Source organism: Drosophila santomea, chromosome 2L (genome assembly GCF_016746245.2).
Source record: "Drosophila santomea strain STO CAGO 1482 chromosome 2L, Prin_Dsan_1.1, whole genome shotgun sequence".
In the NCBI taxonomy this organism is placed as follows: Eukaryota; Metazoa; Arthropoda; class Insecta; order Diptera; family Drosophilidae; genus Drosophila; species Drosophila santomea.
Window position 1 is genome coordinate 9,088,557 of NC_053016.2, and position 19,455 is coordinate 9,108,011.

Here is a 19,455-nt window from a genome sequence, read left to right on the forward strand (position 1 = left end):
TAGAGGGCAAAACAGTAGAATGCAGCAGAGGGACCTTGTCCAAAGTTGGAAAATGGCTGGGTGGCTGGTGGCTAGTGGGTGTTGGGTTGTTGGTTGGTGTCCCGTGCAATATGAAAAGTGAATACATAAAGCCGGGCAAAGAAGAAATGTGATTGCCCATTTTGTGGTTCTCTTCAAAGCCGAGAACGTGAACGAAATAAAAGTTTCATTTTTAAAAGCACGATCTCAAATACATTAATAGGTATATTTTGAATATTGCTAGTAAAAACCATTTGTGCGTTGTGGCTCAAAAAATTGTTGAAATTGACCTTTGGCAAAAAACATCAAAAATAAAAAAAATTACTCATAATTGAGCATAGAATATCAAGCTGATAGGATATCAAGCTATGTAGCTTTTAACGACAACTTTTCAACATTTATTATAAAAGTCAATGTTAGGGCACGAATGAAAAATTGTTTCTATTAAGCTAAGTCTAGTTTTATTTTGGAATAATAATTTTCTAGTTCATAAACATCGTTCTGAGATACCTGACCAATTTGCACAATATTCGAGTTTATACCGATTTCTTCGATAACTTTACTATCGATTCGAGTCACCTCCTATTAATACTGTTTGTTTCCATTATTGGGGCGAGTGCCTTGCTGCAGAATGAACTTGGAAGGGGGGAAAAGTCAGGTGATGGTGGTGGGTGGACAAACACCATCGTCCTTTGGTGGGTGCACTTTTGTTTTGGGCGGCTGGGCAATTAGGGGGCGTGGGATAAGGTTAGTGGGTGTTATAGTAAGCCACAAACAATCTGCTGTTTTTTATTTATTCCCTTTTCTCTTGCTCCCCCTCTCTTTGTTTTGCTTTGTTCGGTTCGGTTGTGTTCTGTTTTGCAATTTCTGCTATCACAGCTGCAGTTTAACCATACTTTCCCCATATATGTATGTATATGTTTGTATATTCATTTGTATTCCTTTATACTGGGGTGCTACGTAGATGTGTAGATATTTGGTGTGTATGGGTGTGTGGGTGGGGCAGGTTGATTTCTGGGGCGGGGTACAACTTATAGGTTAAAAGGGCCTTCTTTGTTTATCATTATGCTTATTGTAGGGGGGTTTTCTTTTAGTTTTAGGGAGGGTTTTTCGGGGGGCTGTACTCACCAAGTGATTGAGCATAAATCGCTAAAAATATCGAGAGGAATGAAAGAGCGCTAGCCAAGAATTTTGCCTCCATCTTTGGTATTGATCCGTTGTTGTTATTGGTTGTTGTAAATTATGCTGCCGATGTGTGGTTGTTGTTGTTGGCGGTGACTTGTTGTTGTTGTCGTTTTCGTTATTTCCTTGTCATTTGCATTTATTACAGACTTGTGAATTTACTCCGTTTAATGATTAATAAATTATTTGTGGTTGTTGGTTGGTTGGTTGTTGATGTTGTTGTTGGTTGTGGTGTTTCTTTTTCTTTGCTTTTCTTATTTTTTTTTTTTGTACTTTAAGCTTAACTTACTAAATCATTATGGTAAATATTAATTTATAAATAGATCTTTAAATGTATACGTTATTAGGCTTAGTTATTTAATTTGATATTAGTTGATGCTGTTGATGTTGTTGGTTGGTTGTTTGCTTTGGATCTTCCGTTTGGTGTTTTTGCTTGAGTGCGAATTTTCTATTTTTTGGCTCTTCCAGCTTTCCTATTTTGTTCTTAATTCATCAAGCTATTTTCGCAAATAAAAATGTTTAAAAATATTTTTCATTTTGCATTTACTTTCGTTGAAAGCAAACTTTTCGTTCGCTTCCTCGTATTCTTTTTGTTGTGTTTTTCGTTCGGATTTAATTGTATTCTTTTTTCCAACAACAAAAGCAAAAGAAAAAGCAAGTGAGAGAAGAAAAACTTTTTAAATTATACATAAATTTCAAAATAAAGAAGAGACGGGGAAAGGAGCAGATTTAAGGACCAAAAAACGAATCGAAAAGATCAAAATCAAAACGAAAGCCGAATGAACAACATTCAACATTCAACTAAATGTATAATTTTTCAAATGTCAAATATTTTGTTTTTATTTTCACTGCAGCTAAGCACGTGCTGTTCACTTAAGGGGGCGGGGGACGGGTTAGTTTTTTCTTTTAGCCCGCTAATTTAACGTTAACTTTGACAGTTCTTTTTTCACACGCACTCACACAAACGCGCATCTAACTTTTCCCAGTCCAAAAAGTTCTATTTTTTTGCTGGCTAAATAGAAAAAAATAAATTATGGCACGTTGACGACGAAAATACTATTTTTCTGCCCAGCCAGCGAGCAAAAGAGAGGGCTATAGAGTAAAAGCAGGAGAGAGAGTGTGTGGGATTCTTGAGACTCAGAGCAAATAATTATGTTTTACACAAGGAGCGCAACAATTTCTAGCTGCTTTTCAGCCAATGGTCATTGTTGTTGCTACACGTACTTGTACTAGTTGTAGTTGCTATTGCTGTTTTGCCGTTATTGCACAACGGGAACACAAAAAGCGAACGAAATTTGGCAAACGGACGGGCCAAAACGAGGCGAACAGAACGGAGCGAACGAAGCGAACGCGGCGAATTCAGCGAGCAGACTGAACCGCACACATGACCAACGGACGAGAGCAGCCGCCGTCGCCTTCGCCGCAGCACGCACAGTGATTTGGGTTCAGTTTGACATACACTTGTCAGCTTATCTAAATAGTTCGGCCGTTATCTTGACCAGAACGATTACGAGTACTGTACAAAATGGCGAAAATAAAATCGAGTTTTTAAGACACTTTATATTAAAAAAGAATCTCTTGGGATTCGAAAAAAAAACGATTTTGTTTAAAACTAAATGCAAAATAGCTTCGCTTAACTGAAAGATACCAAAACAATGCTAAAATTTTTGTAAGATCGGAAAATTAGTTAATACCATCGGTGGTTAAGACTTAAATAGTTATTTTGAAACCTAATCTTACAATCTGATAGCGATTTCTCAAATTGATGAAATAACAATGTACTTATGTGCCAAACAAGTAAACTGCTTTCATATTTAAGCAGAAACTATAAATGACAGAAGCAGTGGCAGTACAAAGCTGTTTGATTTTAAGCTTGATACGAATAAAAGCTATATTGTATATATATTTCCCATTTCTCTCACCCTATAAGGCACTATAGAACCAGTTTCAAACAAAGTGCAATCGAGCAATGATTCAACAGAAATCACCAAGTGACACTGTCTGCGTGTAATTACGACCAATTATTTGACGATCGATATAGAATATAGCATTTCATTTGCTTTGCCGCATGACGTCCGCATAAATACTGATAACAGCTGGCCCGAGATCTAATATTACTTCTAGAATTTCGTATTGCGGATGCGTCGAGAAAACAACTATTCCCACTCTTATCAGTGCGATAGGACATTCACTGAGTAAGCAGAACAGATAAGAAACATATAGGTAGAATTTCTCACCAGTGCTAATAGATTTCATAATCATCAACTCAGTACATCAGGTTTCAAATTCCTCAACTGGCGATAGCGTGAAAAAGTCATAAATGTTTGAAAACACCTAAAATAATAATCTTTATAAAACAATTTTAAAGCTGACTAGTTCCTATTCACCGCACAAGAAATGCCATAAAACAAGTAAACATTTTTGAAAGCAATTGTGTTATACAGGAAAACAGCTAAAGCTAGTACAAATAAATTCCCAAAGTTTTTGGCAATAAAACCGTCGAACGGACAACGCTAAATCATAGTGAGCTGGATTTTTGTTTACCGCCAGACGACGTGCGGCCCTCAGCAGAGCAGATAGCCAGAACGCCAGTTGAAATGTTTCCGTAACGTGTCACGGATCCGACTCTCATTATATCGCATTAAGATAAAGCCCCAATGCAGTACTTTGAACAAATACGGGACTCTGTCCGTTCGTATCAGCAGCCCCACCACCACCACCACCGCCAACATCGCTACCACAACCACCAACGCCTTGGCCACATGATATAATGCTGTAGCGGAGCATGGTCGACAACGACGTCAGATGTCCGCGGCCCAGTCGCCGAGTCCCAAAGACCCAGACCCCAGACCGTCCAAACTGACCGCTTTGGTCCATTGCCGTCCCGCTCGCACAGCCGCTCTGGTTTCGTGCGGTTCTGTGCGGTTCGCATACGAATGTACATCTCTATGTATCCATATTTTCGGAAGGCAGGGAACTTTGCTAATTCGGCATGGGTGTTGAATACGTAGGGGTTTTTGCGGGGAAGCGGCACCGGTGGAGGGGGCAGTCGTCTCGTCGCATTTATTATTGGTCAGCCGTATTTATTTTTACAAATTTGCGAGAGCAAATATGAAATCAGCTGTTTGCATTGCCCGCTGAGATTAAGGCGATCAAGGGGGGTATATAGTAATTGATGAGGTGTTTGCAACACCCGTAAAGAACATTTCTCAGTGCTTGCAGTGAGTTAATAAATATTAATAAAGCAAGAAGAGTCATCGGAGTTGGCAACACAAAGGTTGTAGATGACAAAAATAAAAGCTACTAGTAATTGGCAAATTTCCCAAAGTTCTTGAAAGTTGATAAGGCATTTAAAGCAAAAACTCTATTACTCATTATTGACGTGTTCCTCAGATAATGTGATTGATTTAATATTCAATATACTTAACTGCAATATATTAAAATTATATTAGAAAAGTAATCTTGAAAATGTGAAAAGGAAAATATTAAAAAGCGGCTAATATGTTCATAGCGCATACGCATACGCTTCAATCCTTTAGTTTAGGTTAAGATTGTTATTATAATAAATGTGTAGTCACCCAAACCACTTAATTTATTCCCACTGATAATTTTCCATTAGGTGAAACTTAAATCAAATTAATGGCAAAATAAGTCTCCAAGGGATAGTTCGTTTACGCGAACGAGTTTATCTTCATCAATATCGTATAGTTTCAAATTAATTAGAACTTAAATCAGATTTATGACGGAGTGAGAGCATCCTACACAAACTAGTTTTCAAAGCCGCTTTTTCGGGGACACAGCGGGGTTGGCGCTTGGCGGTGGGGGCGGTGGTGTTGTGCGGCATGTTATCGATTTGGTGGAGAAACAAAAAAAATTTCTATCGATTTTCTGCTGGCCTCGAGGTCAATCGAATGCTAAATGCCATGGTAGTTGTGTTCGGGCATTTGTGCCAAACTTTTGTTCCTTCTTGTGCGTTTTATTGGCAAACTTTGAGCATAAACACTTTAGAGACAAATTGCCCTAGCCGCAAGTTAGGCAGCGGACTATAATAGAGCAGAAAAGAGCAGCAGCATAACGTCATCGGCAGCCATGACTCAGTTTATTTGCTCTCTCGTACGCTCGCTCAAGAACCCCCTCCTCCCTCTCTACCACCCCCCACACACACACACATACACTCTGGCATTCAAGCGGCACACTCACACTCAAACGATGCTGTTCTAAGCTGAGGCCAAAAATCGAACCTCGGATGACCGATAAAAATTAAATAATAAGCGGACGTGGAAGAGGGGTGCCAATTTAATTGCCTTAATTAAAAGGCTTAAAAAAACACGACTGAGCTCCATCATCATCTTTATTTCGGCAATAGGGTTTACTTAGATGTGCGTGTATGTTGGTGTTGCCATCAGTGGTAAGAACAGTAAAGGATAGTAAGCTGTTACTTTCCGGGCTGTGATTTTAATCACCTAAAAACTACAGGTGAACTTCCTGAGTAGAAACCGCTGGCACACGAAGAATTACTGTAATTGAGATCAATATTCCTGAATTTCTTGAAACTATGAATTTAAAAAACCAGCCAATCCACAAGATGATGATTGCCATTTGTAATCGAAACAAAATGCAGAAACTAAATTCATTTCTTGCTTTGTCCGAAAACTAACATATTGGTAAAAACCACAATTTGGCTTCCAAGGTGCCTGTAATCCGCAAAGTATGCTATGAAAAGGATTTTCTCTTCTCAAAACATATCACAAAAAGATATGTGTGTGAAATCCAACCTAAGCGAAAAGTAGCTTGTAATCGACATATTGCACCCCACTGTAACTGCGATCGCCGAGGTATGCCATGGAATTTGACTTGTCCAACAACAGCGGCGTAACCGCAATAAAGAGCGAGTTTAACTATTTTGAGCCGCTGTTCATTAGCCGAGAGCCATCACTGTATCGATGTTGATGTTGGTGTGTCATGGCAGGCTGGATGACGTGATTGTCTCCACTCCTCTGCTCTGCTCTTCTTTTCCCCATCCGTGCTCTTCCACTCCCACTCTGGTTCGCTAGCTTTTCTCCTTTCTCTGCGCCCGCATATGATTAAAACGGCAAAACAAGATAAAACTCGTTGGAGCAAAGGAGCTGCTGCCGCCTGCTTGTTGGTTTGGTTGTTGTTGCTGTTGGATAGGCCCTGCCAGTGGGTCAGTGTTGGAAAAGGGTGTGAGGTTGCGGGTGGGGGTTGTAGGAGGTAGAATATACGCATGACACTCCTTGCCGCCGCACACACACACTTGCACAGATACACCAACACCAGCGAAGCACGCGACACACGCACACGAGGTCACTCACACAGGCGCAGGGTCGTACTCCCCACCACCCACACACTCGCACGCATGTTATTATTAAATGTTATTAGTTTATTTGCAGTATTAACAAAATGTTATTGGCATTAATAGTGTAGTACAACAGCGTACATCATGCATCACACTGAAGTATGTACATCAGAGCAGGAAAAACACCCACACACACACGATATGGTTTTTAAGCACTTTTCGGCATTGTAACAGTAACGCGTTGGGGATTTTAGTTACTGTGTTTCCATTTTCATTTCTATTCTTTTCTTTTGTGGCAAAGGAAGGGGGTGTCTTTATCTTTCTCTTTTTCGCTTTCTTCTTGGTTTTTTAGCAGCGATGACGACAGCGTGCGCGGCTCTTTTTCCCAACGCTGCTCCGCTTTTTTGCCTTCAATAACATTTACACTTTGCACTATTTATGTAATAGTTTTTCAATCGGTGCGCGGTGTTTCATCTCAGCACGATTTTCGGGCACTGGCTGGCGAGCACTAGCCACAGACTGGGTTACGAATTATGTACATTTTTCACATTTTTCCCCGATGATTTTTCTTTTGTGTTTTACTACCAAAGAAGAGAACAAACTACCAATACACACGCACGCACTCTCGCACACACACTCACTGAACACGCACCACACTGACACACACACACATCCCACCGCTCAATGACGAAATTCCTCGCACAGCGTTGACAACTCTAGGTTCTAGCTCTCCCAGCTCCTCTGCTTTTGCTTTTGCTTCTGCTGCGTGCGCGAGTGTGTGTATGAAAGAGAGAGGTAGGGTACTTGTGCTGGTGTGCTTTTCGTCATAATTTTTGCGTTGGGCAACCAAGCACCTTTGACTTCTTGGCGACTTTTCACACGTAAATGACCGAGCGAGCTCAAACTTTCACCGCTGACACATGGACTGGGCCTTAAACTGATCGACTTTGCACAATTTTTCGCATTTACCTAGCACACAAAACACAAAAATTCGATTTTTTCCTCGCTGATATTTTCACGCGAATGACCTTACAACACATGCATACAATACACACACACACAGACAACTGAGGCGGTGGTATGACCAAAGCTTGCAGTCAAATGGTAGTATAAATACTGCGCGATATATACTAAAAAGGCAGTAAGACGCCATTATCCAACACTGGTGCTGTTAATGTGAAGTTTTGCCATCTCTGTCCCACTCCCAGGGCAAGAAATAAATTCGCGTAATAAAAAAAATATGTTTTTTACACAATCCTATTCTTTTAATTGGGTGTACCCTATACAATATTTGGTACATTCCCCAAATTTATCTTACATATGGTATATCCGTTATATACCAAATACGTATTTATACTGATACATCTTTAAATTAAGTAAAGCTTAGGATATATATATCAGATGTTTTAAAGTCCTTAGAAATTCGAGATATTAAACTCAATAATTGGAAACGTTAAAAGCATACAACTTTTGTCGTCCTTTTCATTTCTAATATACTTTTAAAGGCACGAAGAACGTTAGGCTATAAACAATATTTCCATCGTGGACAATTCAATTTGCAGTGCGACCGTTAAATTCCTACCGGCCTGGCCACACCTGGAATCTGGTATTGCGCCACTCTCTGTGAACGGTCACACTGCATCAGTCATCAAAGCGGGTGTGGATCACTGTTGGTTTTGTGTTGTTTCATTTTTTCGAATCTTTGAGTTCCCGAGTTAGTTTTATTTACCTTTCTGTTAATTAATGAAATGTGCGTGGCCTGCTGAGCAGCCAGATCAGATTGATTTCAGTACCGAGGTGAGTAGAAATGGGTTTTGCTAGCTCTTCCACTTTGGCGACCCGCCCAAATCGTGTGTTTGGCCGTCTCCAAAATGCCTAAGCCAGTGTTATTGTGTTGTTGCTGTTGTTGTTGGCACATGGGCGTTGACCGAAAACAGAAGAATTGCCTCAAATATTGGTTACAACTTTTCACGTTGTGCTCGTTTAAATGGAATTCATTAAATGGAACTAGTAATTGTGAAGGAAGTTCTTCGCTAGGAGCTTTTTGGCACTAAAAGGAAATGTGAAGCTGGCGTTTTAGCCACCTGCTGGCCAATTGGATTGCGGCGTCTTTTTTAGTTTTTCTGCCTTCAAGCTCTCGAATTTCGCCAACAGTTGCTCCTTTGGCCGCCCAAAATGTCCTGCCTGCTGTTTCAATTGCACTTTTGCCCTCTCAACTCATTTTGAATGGGTCTTCTCGGCTAATTAATGCCCACTTTACTTGTGTGTTACGCTTGTGGTGGTGCGCCCTCTTACACTAAAAAAAAAATCGATTGAAAAGGTATAATAAAATACCACGCTAGAACAAAAGTAAATTCATTTATAAAATATTTGTTCTCTTTTACCTAATATAAAATTATATTTCTTCTATACAAATATTTTATAAAAAAAATATATATCATAGTTATAAAATATTTTCATTTGACGGAGTTTAATGTGATTTTAAAAGGTGCACAAATGTAATTCTCATGTAATGCTACATTTCCCAAACAGTATTCTCTCTGTGTAGCTGTGCGCAAAGGGTGGATTACAAGTCGCGCTGTGGAAATTATTACGAGTTCGGTATTTGTTTTCACCGCCGAGAGTAGAGACCCCTATAGGCCAGTAACTTCTGCTGCTTCAGTGCACAGAGTATCTCGCCCAGGCCCATATAGACACCTATGTATATCTATGGTCAGGTAGCCGGCCGTTTCATTTGCGTGTTTCGCTCAGTTCCAGTGTGCTACCTTTACCTTCATTGCCTCGCCAGCGAATGCATTTCAAATGCAGACAGACACACACTCCCTCCATCCTTCAGTTTTATTTCACCTCACTTGTCTCGAAGTCGGTGCCTCATTGTTCTTCTGGCGTGGACCCTTTTTGTATGGTTGCCATTAGGCGTTGACTTTTTACCTAGCAAAAGGAGTTAATACCTGAGAGTAGGGAGGATTTCGAGGTCCTTGCTTGAATGATGTATTTCGAGGTCCCTGCTTGAATGATGAATTTTCCCTGTGTGCCGGCTGATTGTGTGCTGATAAGCCGGAATACTTAAATATGCGCATTTTTTTATGTCGGACAAATTCCACCACCGGCAATTCGCCAAAAACATGAAACGGAATAATATTTAAGAAGGAAAATGGAAAACTTTAATACTGAAGACAGTTTTATTTAATATCAAATTTTTGAATTGTAAGTAGAAGCCATTAAAAGTTTACTGTGCTATACTTAAGTAATAGTAAACATTTTATTATTTGTGTACTATGATTTCGTTATCTTTTCTAGTTCAACCATAAATAACGAAGGCATTAAAAACACATTGAGCAGAAGATTTGAATACCCCAAATCCCTGCGCGGCATTCATCTCCGCTGTCTAATTGCGCGCCCACTTGAATGACATTTTACTTAATGTTTGACATAGTTTCCATAGTGCCACTGGCCCCTTAAAAAGATCTCCCTGAAGATACGTTCATTGCTCCTGCCAGATCGTGTCTATAGTCTATTAATACCGATGTCGGCGCCCTCATTAACGACTTGTTCGCAGCACGCGGAAATCAACCAACCAACAACAATCCTCAAACATGAGATGCGGTCCATGACTTAGGGATTAGGGTGTTTGGAAATATATATATGTATGCCGAAATTTTAAAAAATCCCTAATACTTAACTATATGCTATGTTTATATCCAGATGTTGGAAGGAGGTTCTTTAAAAATGTAGAATTTAGAATAAGGAATTTATACAAAGATTACTGTTTTTATCAAGAACTCGAAGTTTTGTTTTGGAAAGCATTGATACACCCTATTCGACAGGCATTAAAGAACAGGCCGATCACCCTCTATTTATAGTATTCGGGAGATGCAGTTATACTCAGCGATTCTAATTCATTCACTTCTGACTTCTCCTCAGCAATGATGTGGCACTTGCTGCGCGCCCTGCTCGTGGTAGCCGCCGTCTTGGATGCACTGCAACCGGCGGTCGGACAAAGCGACAACTATTACAACCCCAACCAGAACCAGCAGAATCCCCAGCAGCCGTTACTGCCCAACCAGCAGTGGGGAAACAACCCACAGACGAATCAATATGGCAACAACAACCCAAACTTTGGCCAAACGAATCCCAACGATCGCCCGCCGTACAGGACCGATTCGGGAAGCTACAACGATGTTGCAGGGCAAGATGAATATAATAAACGACTTGGAGGAGGCTATCAGGACAACGAAGAGCCGAGTCTGACTCGGGGAAAGTCGTCCTATAACATCAAGGCCACCTTCTTGGAATCGCTGCATTCAAGGGAGCCCACCTACTTTATTGTGGCTTCTCGAATGGTTAGACCTGGTCTAATCTACCAGGTGTCCGTGTCCATTCTCCAAGCTCAGTACCCGATAACCGTTCATGCTAGCATCGCCTGCGATGGTGTTCAAATCAGCGGAGACTCCAAGGATGTTAAGGAGGGCATACCGGAGACGCTGCTCATGAGGATCCCACCAACCAGTGTGACTGGAAGCTATAAGCTTCGAGTGGAAGGTTTCTACCAGAATGTTTTTGGTGGCCTCGCCTTCCTGAACGAAACAAGACTAGATTTCTCCCAACGTTCCATGACGATATTTGTACAGACCGATAAGCCCCTTTATATGCAAGGGGAAACTGTGCGATTCAGGACCATTCCGATCACCACCGAACTCAAAGGATTTGACAATCCCGTGGATGTGTACATGCTGGATCCAAACAGGCATATTCTTAAACGTTGGTTGTCGCGGTAAGTGGATCTTTTAATGTCTTAACATAAATTAGAAAATCAAGTCTATTAAAATGTAAATGAAAACCAACTTAATCTTTATATTTCAGGCAATCAAACTTGGGTTCCGTTTCTCTCGAGTACAAACTGTCGGATCAGCCCACTTTTGGCGAATGGACCATCCGGGTTATTGCTCAGGGACAGCAAGAGGAGAGTCACTTCACCGTGGAGGAATACTATCAGACCCGCTTCGAAGTGAATGTTACCATGCCTGCCTACTTCTTCACCACGGATCCGTTTATCTACGGAAGGGTGATGGCTAACTTTACCAGTGGCCTACCAGTAAGAGGTAATCTCACAATCAAGGCTACAATCCGGCCAATTGGATACTACAGCAACCAAGTCTTAAATGAGAAGTATCGTCTGGGTCGGTCACCTTTGGAGCAAACTAACCGATACAATGAACGATGGCGCTACAATAATCCCAACCAGAATCCGCAAGTGCAGTATAATGTGCCTGGACAACTGCCCCAAGATGGAACAGATCTTTCACAGGATATTCTGTACAGGAATCAATATGTGGTCGAGCGACACTATCAGTTCGACGAGGAGTGGCCATTCTGGGTTAAAAAACCCGAGTATCAGGACAGCAGCTACGAGGCGTGGAGTGGAACTTATCGAAAAACCCTGCCCTTCCTGCGCTATTTCAATGGAACCTTTGACTTCAAGTGGCCATTGAGGGAGCTAGAGCTCCTGGTGCCCAATCTGGCCAACTCGGAAGTGTTGATCACGGCTACTGTTGGTGAGAAGTTCTACGATGAGATCATCAGTGGCTACTCCGTGGCCAGAGTGTACAATTCCAGTCTAAGGGTGGTATTCCTTGGCGATTCTCCGCAGGTTTTCAAGCCCGCCATGCCATTTACCACTTATCTGGCTGTTGAGTACCATGACGGTTCACCAATTAATCCAAACCTATTGCGCCAGGGCTTAATGGAAGTCTCTGGTTTCGTGGAAAGCCGCAATGGCGGCAGGAGAGACTGGCCCGCCCAGCGATTGCCCATGTCGCAGCAAAGTGATGGCATTTGGGAGGTGAAGATTGACATCAGGAATGATCTGAACCTGGATGACCGCCCACAAGCAAGAGATTTCTTAAACGGCGTACAAAACATGCGCTTGCAGGCGAACTTTGTGGATCCGCGTGGTGAACGCATTCAAACGGAGCTTCTTTTGGTGTCTCACTATTCTCCCAGAAATCAGCACATCAAGGTCAGCACCAGCACAGAGAAACCTGTGGTTGGGGAGTATATAATCTTCCACATCCGTACGAACTTCTACCTTGAAGAGTTTAACTATCTCATTATGTCAAAGGGTGTTATCCTGGTGAACGACCGAGAAACCATCACAGAGGGTATCAAAACCATTGCTGTGGTTCTGAGTTCCGAAATGGCGCCCGTGGCCACTATTGTAGTGTGGAAGATTAACCAGCAGGGACAGGTTGTGGCCGATTCCCTAACGTTCCCAGTAAATGGCATCTCCCGGAATAACTTCACCGTATACATCAACAATCGCAAAGCGAGAACCGGAGAAAAAGTGGAGGTGGCCATCTTTGGAGAGCCTGGCTCGTATGTGGGTCTTTCAGGCATCGATAGTGCCTTCTACACAATGCAGGCCGGTAACGAACTCACTTACGCCAAGATCATTACTAAGATGTCCAACTTCGACGAGCAGACCAACGGAACCTATAAGCACATTTGGTACTCTCACGAAGGCAATCCCGATGAGCTGGTGTACTTCCCCGCCTCGTCCTTTGGTGTCGATGCAAATCGCACTTTTGAGTACAGTGGCTTGATCGTATTTACGGATGGTTATGTACCCAGAAGACAGGATAGCTGCAATCGTACATTGGGTTTCGGAGAGTGCTTAAGTGGGCGTTGCTATCGCCTCGAGAAGCAGTGTGATGGTTTGTTTGATTGTGATGATGGAACGGACGAGATCAATTGTCATGTGAGAAATGACACAGAACTGTTGAACTACAGAAAGTACCGATTTAATCGCGTGCTCCGGCATTACGAGAATGTGTGGCTCTGGAAGGATGTGAACATTGGACCGCATGGTCGGTACATCTTTAATGTGGAAGTTCCTGATCGTCCCGCCTACTGGATGGTGAGTGCGTTCAGTGTGAGTCCATCTAAAGGCTTTGGTATGATGAACAAGGCCTTGGAGTACGTTGGAGTCCAACCCTTCTTCATAAATGTGGAAATGCCCGAGGCTTGCAGACAAGGCGAACAGGTTGGCATTCGTGTCACTGTATTCAACTATATGATAACTCCAATCGAGGCCGTTGTCGTGCTGCACGGCAGTCCGGACTACAAGTTTGTGCACGTGGAGGAGGATGGCATCGTACGATCGTATAACCCCAGAACCAGCTTTGGTGAACACCAATTCTTCATCTACTTGGAGGCCCAAGGCACCACGGTTGTTTACGTGCCAGTGGTGCCTCAGCGTCTGGGCAATGTGGATGTTACCCTTCATGTGGCTACTTTGCTTGGAACTGACACCATAACACGAACACTACATGTGGAGTCGGATGGTCTGCCACAGTATCGCCATCAATCCGTGCTTCTGGATCTCTCAAACCGCGCCTACGTCTTGGAATACATGCATGTTAATGTAACTCAAACGCCAATAATTCCATACCAGGTGGATCGTTACTTTGTGTACGGCTCAAACAAGGCCAGAATATCCGTAGTCGGTGATGTGGTGGGTCCTATTTTCCCTACCATGCCGGTAAATGCCAGCTCCCTGCTTTACCTGCCCATGGAGTCGGGCGAGCAAAATGCTTTTAGTTTTGCCGCCAATCTCTATACGATTATGTACATGCGATTGATTAATCAGCGCAACAAAACGCTGGAGAAGAATGCCTTTTACCACATGAATATTGGCTATCAGCGGCAGTTGAGCTTTATGCGGCCCGATGGCAGCTTCTCACTGTTCCGTTCCGATTGGAACAACTCAGATTCGTCCGTATGGTTGACCAGCTACTGTCTAAGGGTGTTCCAAGAGGCCAGCTTCTACGAATGGGAGAACTTCATCTGGATCGATGCCACCATTATTGAAAAGAACATGCGATGGTTACTGCAACACCAGACGCCACAGGGATCCTTCTACGAGGTTACGTGGCTACCGGATAGGAAGATGAATCGCACCAACTTTGATAAGAACATTACGCTAACGTCCCATGTACTCATAACTTTGGCCACCGTTAAGGATATCTCTGGCACTCTAGGCTCTCGAGTTGCTTTATCGACCCAGCGAGCCTTGGCGTATATAGAGCGAAATATGGACTTCCTGAGACACCAAGCGCAACCTTTTGATGTGGCCATTACAGCCTACGCCCTTCAGCTTTGTAACTCCCCGATTGCCGAGGAAGTATTTGCCATTCTGCGACGTCACGCCAGGATTATAGGCGATTTTATGTACTGGGGTAACCAGGAAATACCGCAACCTCCGCGCAAGCTGGAGAATCAAAAGTGGTTCTCGCTGCCCCGCCTGCCTTACGAATATGATTCGCTGAATATAGAGACAACCGCGTACGCGTTATTGGTTTATGTGGCACGCCGTGAGTTCTTGGTGGATCCCATTGTGCGGTGGCTAAACTCGCAGCGCTTAAACGACGGCGGATGGGCCTCCACCCAGGATACCAGTGCAGCACTCAAGGCTCTTGTGGAGTACACAGTGCGGTCTAGGCTGCGCGAGGTCTCCTCGTTGACCGTGGAGATCGAGGCCTCTTCGCAGGGCGGCAAGACACAAACCCTTTACATAGATGACACGAATCTAGCCAAATTGCAGAGTATCGAGGTAAGAGGCTTTATAAAAACAATCTTTTAGATTGATCGATTTAGATTTTACTAATATATTTAAAAATATATCTTATACTTCTCAGATTCCAGACGCCTGGGGCACCATCAAGGTTCAGGCCAAGGGTGCTGGATATGCCATCCTTCAGATGCACGTGCAGTACAATGTGGACATTGAGAAGTTCCAGACCAAGCCGCCAGTGCCAGCCTTTGGACTACAAACCAAGGCAATCTTCCACGGCAGGAATCAGTCGCACATCTCCTATGTGGCTTGTCAAAAGTGAGCTTCTATTGGTACTCAATGCGTAAGACCATTGTGTTAAGTTTGTAAATTTCTAGTTGGATAAACCAGAACGAGTCGGAGCGCTCAGGTATGGCAGTTTTGGATGTGGCCATACCGACTGGCTATTGGATACAGCAGCAAAAACTCGACACTTATGTGCTCAGCAATCGTGTCAGGAATTTGAGAAGGGCTCGATATCTAGAACGCAAGATTGTCTTTTACTTCGATTATGTAAGATATAATTGGATTTTTATTGTTATACATTAATATTAATGTTAAATCTCGTCAATTCTGAACAGCTTGACCAAGAGGATATCTGTGTAAACTTCACCATTGAGCGTTGGTATCCAGTGGCCAATATGTCTCGTTATCTGCCAGTGCGGGTTTACGACTACTATGCACCGGGTAAGTAAAATCTATAAACAACTAAATTAAATAATTGTTTAATAAATCTCATTTCCCTCTGCTTTCAGAACGGTTTAACGAATCAATATTCGATGCCCTGCCTACATATCTGCTGAACATTTGTGAGGTGTGCGGTAGCTCTCAGTGTCCGTACTGCTCCATCTACAACATGGGCTGGCGCGCCTCCATGTCCATGTCCCTGCTCTTCTTCAGCGTATTCATATACCTACTGCGGAGTCGCACGCACCTGGTCCTAAACATGATGCAACTGCTCACATAGAAAGGAATGAATGCTATTCACAAAGTCACCCTCGAAACACCTTGCTAAGATTCGAAGTGTTTTTGTTCATTTATCGCGTGTTTACTTTTTAGTTTTTTGTTTTGAGTTGTAGGTTTTTGTTTGCCAACGAAATTGCATTCCGTCCAAAAATGCTGGTCAACATTTTGGTTTTATTTTTAGTTTTTTTCAGTTGTACTCCACGAAACTGACCCGCTGTAGAATCGAATGTACAAAACAGCAGTTGAATGTATATTAATTTGTATTTTATTGCTGAACAAAGAATCTTCTGCCACCCGTAGCAGACCACATATAGCCACCTAATGTATCTTTTAAGTCGTAACGAACCATACTATGCCTTATCATAGAGCGGGCTCCAAGTGCGGAATGAAAAATCAATCAATGTGTCTTTCACAAAATGCCTTTAATAGATTTTAGAAATCATTAGCAAATGTATCTTGACAAATGTTTGCATGCATATCGAATGGAAATTTATCTTATTTTTATTAACTCTAACTCTAACTCTTGAATATTTATAAACGAAATGAAGAGAAAAACGTTGAGAAACCGTCCAATTAATTTATGCAAATAATGAATCTGCATAGTTTGTAAGTTTTATACGTATATACCCTCCATATAAACCACAATTAGTTCTTAAATTCCCCACACAAATCTCACATAGCCATGTACATGAAGCTAACTAAGCGAGGAACAAGGAAATTATTGTACACAATTAAGAATGTCGCTCCTTTCCGTACCATAAGAATCGAATCTCTATGAAGTGTCTTGTGTTTTCTTTTGTCATAAACGAAACCTGAAAATAAATAAAAGTAATTTGTATCGAATTGTGTTTTCTTGTCTGGGAATGTTGGACAAATTCTGAATGTGGATTGTGAATAAATGCTTTGCACCCCAGACCCCGCACCCGTCAAAATGTTTATACATATATTGCATTGCTTTGCCTTCAGTGTATCATATTTTAAAGTATACATATTTATTTAAAACAATAAAAGTTTCATTACAAATTATAAATAAATTGTTTAGTAAGGCCGAAAAGTAAGTGTACAGTAAAAACATTTTGCTGACTTTTATAATTTTTACAAAAAAGTAAAGGTAAAAATATAATAAAATGTTTTGATTGTACGGAATAAAACTAAGCTAAATATAAACATTTGGATGCGTAAAGCCAACTACGTCTTGCGAAAACTTAGTAAAATTGGTGATATCGCCTCCAGGCAGTCCATGATGTCCTTGCGCGACTTGGCGCCCGTAAATACAACCTTCCCATTGACGAAGATCAGAAGAACGATGCGCGGCTTGACCATGCGGTATATGAGGCCTGGAAACATCTCCGGCTCGTAGGAACTGAACTGGCCGTGCACCTGATTCAGGTTTTCCAGGCGGATAGGGAAACGCAAGTCCACAGTGGCCACAATGTTCTGCAGCTTATATTCCATGAACTTGACGGGAAATCCCAGCTTCTGCAGGATGCGGGCGAACTTTCGGGATCCAATGTCCGCCTCAATCTCGTTACGGGCGCCCGTACAGATGATCTTTCCCGTTCGGAATATCAGGGCAGTGCACCTGGGCGAGTGCATGCGCATGATGACGCCCCGAAAGCGTTTGGGCGAGTACTCCGAGTTCCTGGTACGCGAGTTGATTGCCTTAAGGTCCAGTTCACAGTTCACCGAGAAGGTGGCCACTATATTCCTACAAGTTATGGTTTCATCAATAGGTTTCTATTTATTTCACAAAGTGCCCCTGGCAAGTCGTCAACCAACTGCAATCGTATTTCATGCTGTGCATCCTTGGGCTCCACCAGGGCAACAGGCTGCTGTGGCTGCAGGGCGGCATGCGGATTGGCGACCGCGTTGCTGGACGCCGCCACATTATCCCTCTCCCTTTCAGCGTCCGCGACTTTAAAGTGAAACTGCATGGCCAAAAATTATAAACAAATCCGCACACGACGTGGCCAGTGCTGCCCTATTTTATTGCTGAAGAAAATTGTACGCCGGTTTGGCATTTGGTATTTTTTTTTTTGACAAGCGGTTAGCGGTTACTTATATGATGACTTAAAAGTTGGCCCTGGTCACACTGGACACTTTTAGCTTGCAAAATTTGTAAACAAAATTTATTAAACTTAAAACTGGCCATATAGTTGAAAGTATGGGCGTAACTGTACTGCAACCATATCCCTTGCCCGAAGGCAAATCGGGTGCGCACATAATCGATCAGCTGAGCAAGCGTCTGCTCGCACTGGGCGCCACACATGCCGGCCAATTTCTGGTGGACTGCGAAACATTCATCTCGACGCCGCAGCCGCACAATGGAGCACCTGGGCGCGCCGTTCACGTTCTGCACAACTCCGAGTATCCCGCCTCCACGTTCTCCATCATCGACAACGGCACAGGCAAACAGGTGGCCATTGTCGCCGATAACATCTTCGATCTGCTCATGCTCAAGATGACCAACACCTTCACCTCCAAAAAGCAGACCAAAATCGAGTCCCGTGGCGCTCGTTTCGAGTACGGTGATTTTGTTATTAAACTTGGATCCGTCACCATGATGGAGCACTTCAAGGGCATCCTCATCGAGATCGAGTACAAATCGTGCGTGATTCTAGCCTACTGCTGGGAGATGATACGCGAGGTGCTGCAGGGATTCCTGGGCATTGCAGTGGGAAAGGACTTTCCCACATATTTCGCTCCGCAGACAATAATGACGGCAATGGGCCAACAGCAGCTGCACGCCAAACATAACGACATCTTCGAGCCAATGGACACCGTGAAGCAATATCTGGAGCAGTTCACCAACTACAGGAAGCATGTGGCTCTTATGGGGGGCATGGGCAGTGGACCGGGTGGTCAACAGGTTGGTCCGAGCGTGCTCATGTCTAATTCGGTGGCGGGCTTACATCGACCCTGATCCGAAGACGTCAAGTTGGAGCCACCGGATGGACCTGAAGCCGATCGAGTTGATTAAGATAAGATAATTAAAAATAATTAATAATTCAAGAATAATTACTTTAACGCAAGCATAACATTTTTACTCTAAATATTTAAAGCCAACAAGTAGTAAATAGTATTTGGCTCGATTTATTGGCTTGCCTAATTTTTAGCTTTTACGGAACAGAATCGGAAATATGTAGTTATATGTATAATCTATAAAAATATATGAGCTATAAAAATAAACAAACTAGTTATATTTTATGCAGTGTACATTTTTTTCAAATCTTATATATTTTGTATTTGTTTTGAAAACATCTGATTTACAGCTGATTGGAATAGGGCATTCATATGTAATTAAAGCTGTGTGGTATCCCTGGTCTCACGGCATTTAACCGTCAACCAAATCTGGCCACAC

The 19,455-nt window shown here is 42.5% G+C and overlaps 4 protein-coding genes across 15 annotated transcripts in view; 2 read left to right on the top strand and 2 right to left on the bottom strand.

The window, feature by feature from the left end:
- The window catches only part of LOC120458814, a 32,234-nt gene extending 24,649 nt beyond the window's left edge, over positions 1 to 7,585 (bottom strand). The window contains exons 1-2 of one of the 12 annotated variants that reach the window (XM_039646617.1): positions 7,487 to 7,585; positions 1,147 to 1,525 (exon numbers count right to left, since the gene is read on the bottom strand). In XM_039646617.1, the coding sequence (XP_039502551.1) occupies positions 1,147 to 1,219 (73 nt within the window). In that variant the 5' untranslated portion in view covers positions 1,220 to 1,525; positions 7,487 to 7,585. Of the gene's footprint in view, positions 1 to 1,146; positions 1,824 to 2,424; positions 2,765 to 6,941; positions 6,988 to 7,371 lie in introns of those variants that run through there. The other 11 variants (XM_039646612.1, XM_039646620.1, XM_039646623.1 and 8 more) reach the window with 11 other exon arrangements.
- Positions 7,586 to 8,144: 559 nt separating this feature from the next.
- Positions 8,145 to 16,932, top strand: LOC120444726 (CD109 antigen). Its single transcript, XM_039624655.2, has 7 exons — positions 8,145 to 8,314; positions 10,442 to 11,291; positions 11,381 to 15,128; positions 15,214 to 15,407; positions 15,467 to 15,641; positions 15,710 to 15,815; positions 15,884 to 16,932. The coding sequence occupies exons 2-7, from the start codon at positions 10,444 to 10,446 to the stop codon at positions 16,093 to 16,095; spliced, it is 5,283 nt and encodes a 1,760-aa protein (XP_039480589.1). The 5' UTR covers positions 8,145 to 8,314; positions 10,442 to 10,443; the 3' UTR covers positions 16,096 to 16,932.
- Positions 16,933 to 17,122: 190 nt separating this feature from the next.
- On the bottom strand, positions 17,123 to 18,100 carry LOC120458336 (TBP-related factor). Its single transcript, XM_039645953.2, has 2 exons — positions 17,874 to 18,100; positions 17,123 to 17,802 (listed from the first exon to the last, which is right to left on the bottom strand). Exons 1-2 carry the CDS (start codon positions 18,026 to 18,028, stop codon positions 17,283 to 17,285), a joined length of 675 nt encoding a protein of 224 aa, XP_039501887.1. The 5' UTR covers positions 18,029 to 18,100; the 3' UTR covers positions 17,123 to 17,282.
- Positions 18,101 to 18,160: 60 nt separating this feature from the next.
- Positions 18,161 to 19,251, top strand: LOC120458335 (mediator of RNA polymerase II transcription subunit 20). The gene has a single exon (XM_039645952.2). The coding sequence runs from the start codon at positions 18,259 to 18,261 to the stop codon at positions 19,015 to 19,017; it is 759 nt and encodes a 252-aa protein (XP_039501886.1). The 5' UTR covers positions 18,161 to 18,258; the 3' UTR covers positions 19,018 to 19,251.
- Positions 19,252 to 19,455: the final 204 nt, after the last annotated feature.

Coding starts and splice junctions, on each gene's coding strand:
- LOC120444726 (XM_039624655.2), top strand. CDS start 10,444: ATGATGTGGCACTTGCTGCGCGCCCTGCTCGTGGTAGCCGCCGTCTTG. Junction 15,408..15,466: donor TCCTATGTGGCTTGTCAAAA/GTGAGCTTCTAT, acceptor GTAAATTTCTAG/TTGGATAAACCAGAACGAGT. Junction 15,816..15,883: donor TTACGACTACTATGCACCGG/GTAAGTAAAATC, acceptor CTCTGCTTTCAG/AACGGTTTAACGAATCAATA.
- LOC120458336 (XM_039645953.2), bottom strand. CDS start 18,028: ATGCAGTTTCACTTTAAAGTCGCGGACGCTGAAAGGGAGAGGGATAAT. Junction 17,803..17,873: donor CAGCATGAAATACGATTGCA/GTTGGTTGACGA, acceptor CATAACTTGTAG/GAATATAGTGGCCACCTTCT.
- LOC120458335 (XM_039645952.2), top strand. CDS start 18,259: ATGGGCGTAACTGTACTGCAACCATATCCCTTGCCCGAAGGCAAATCG.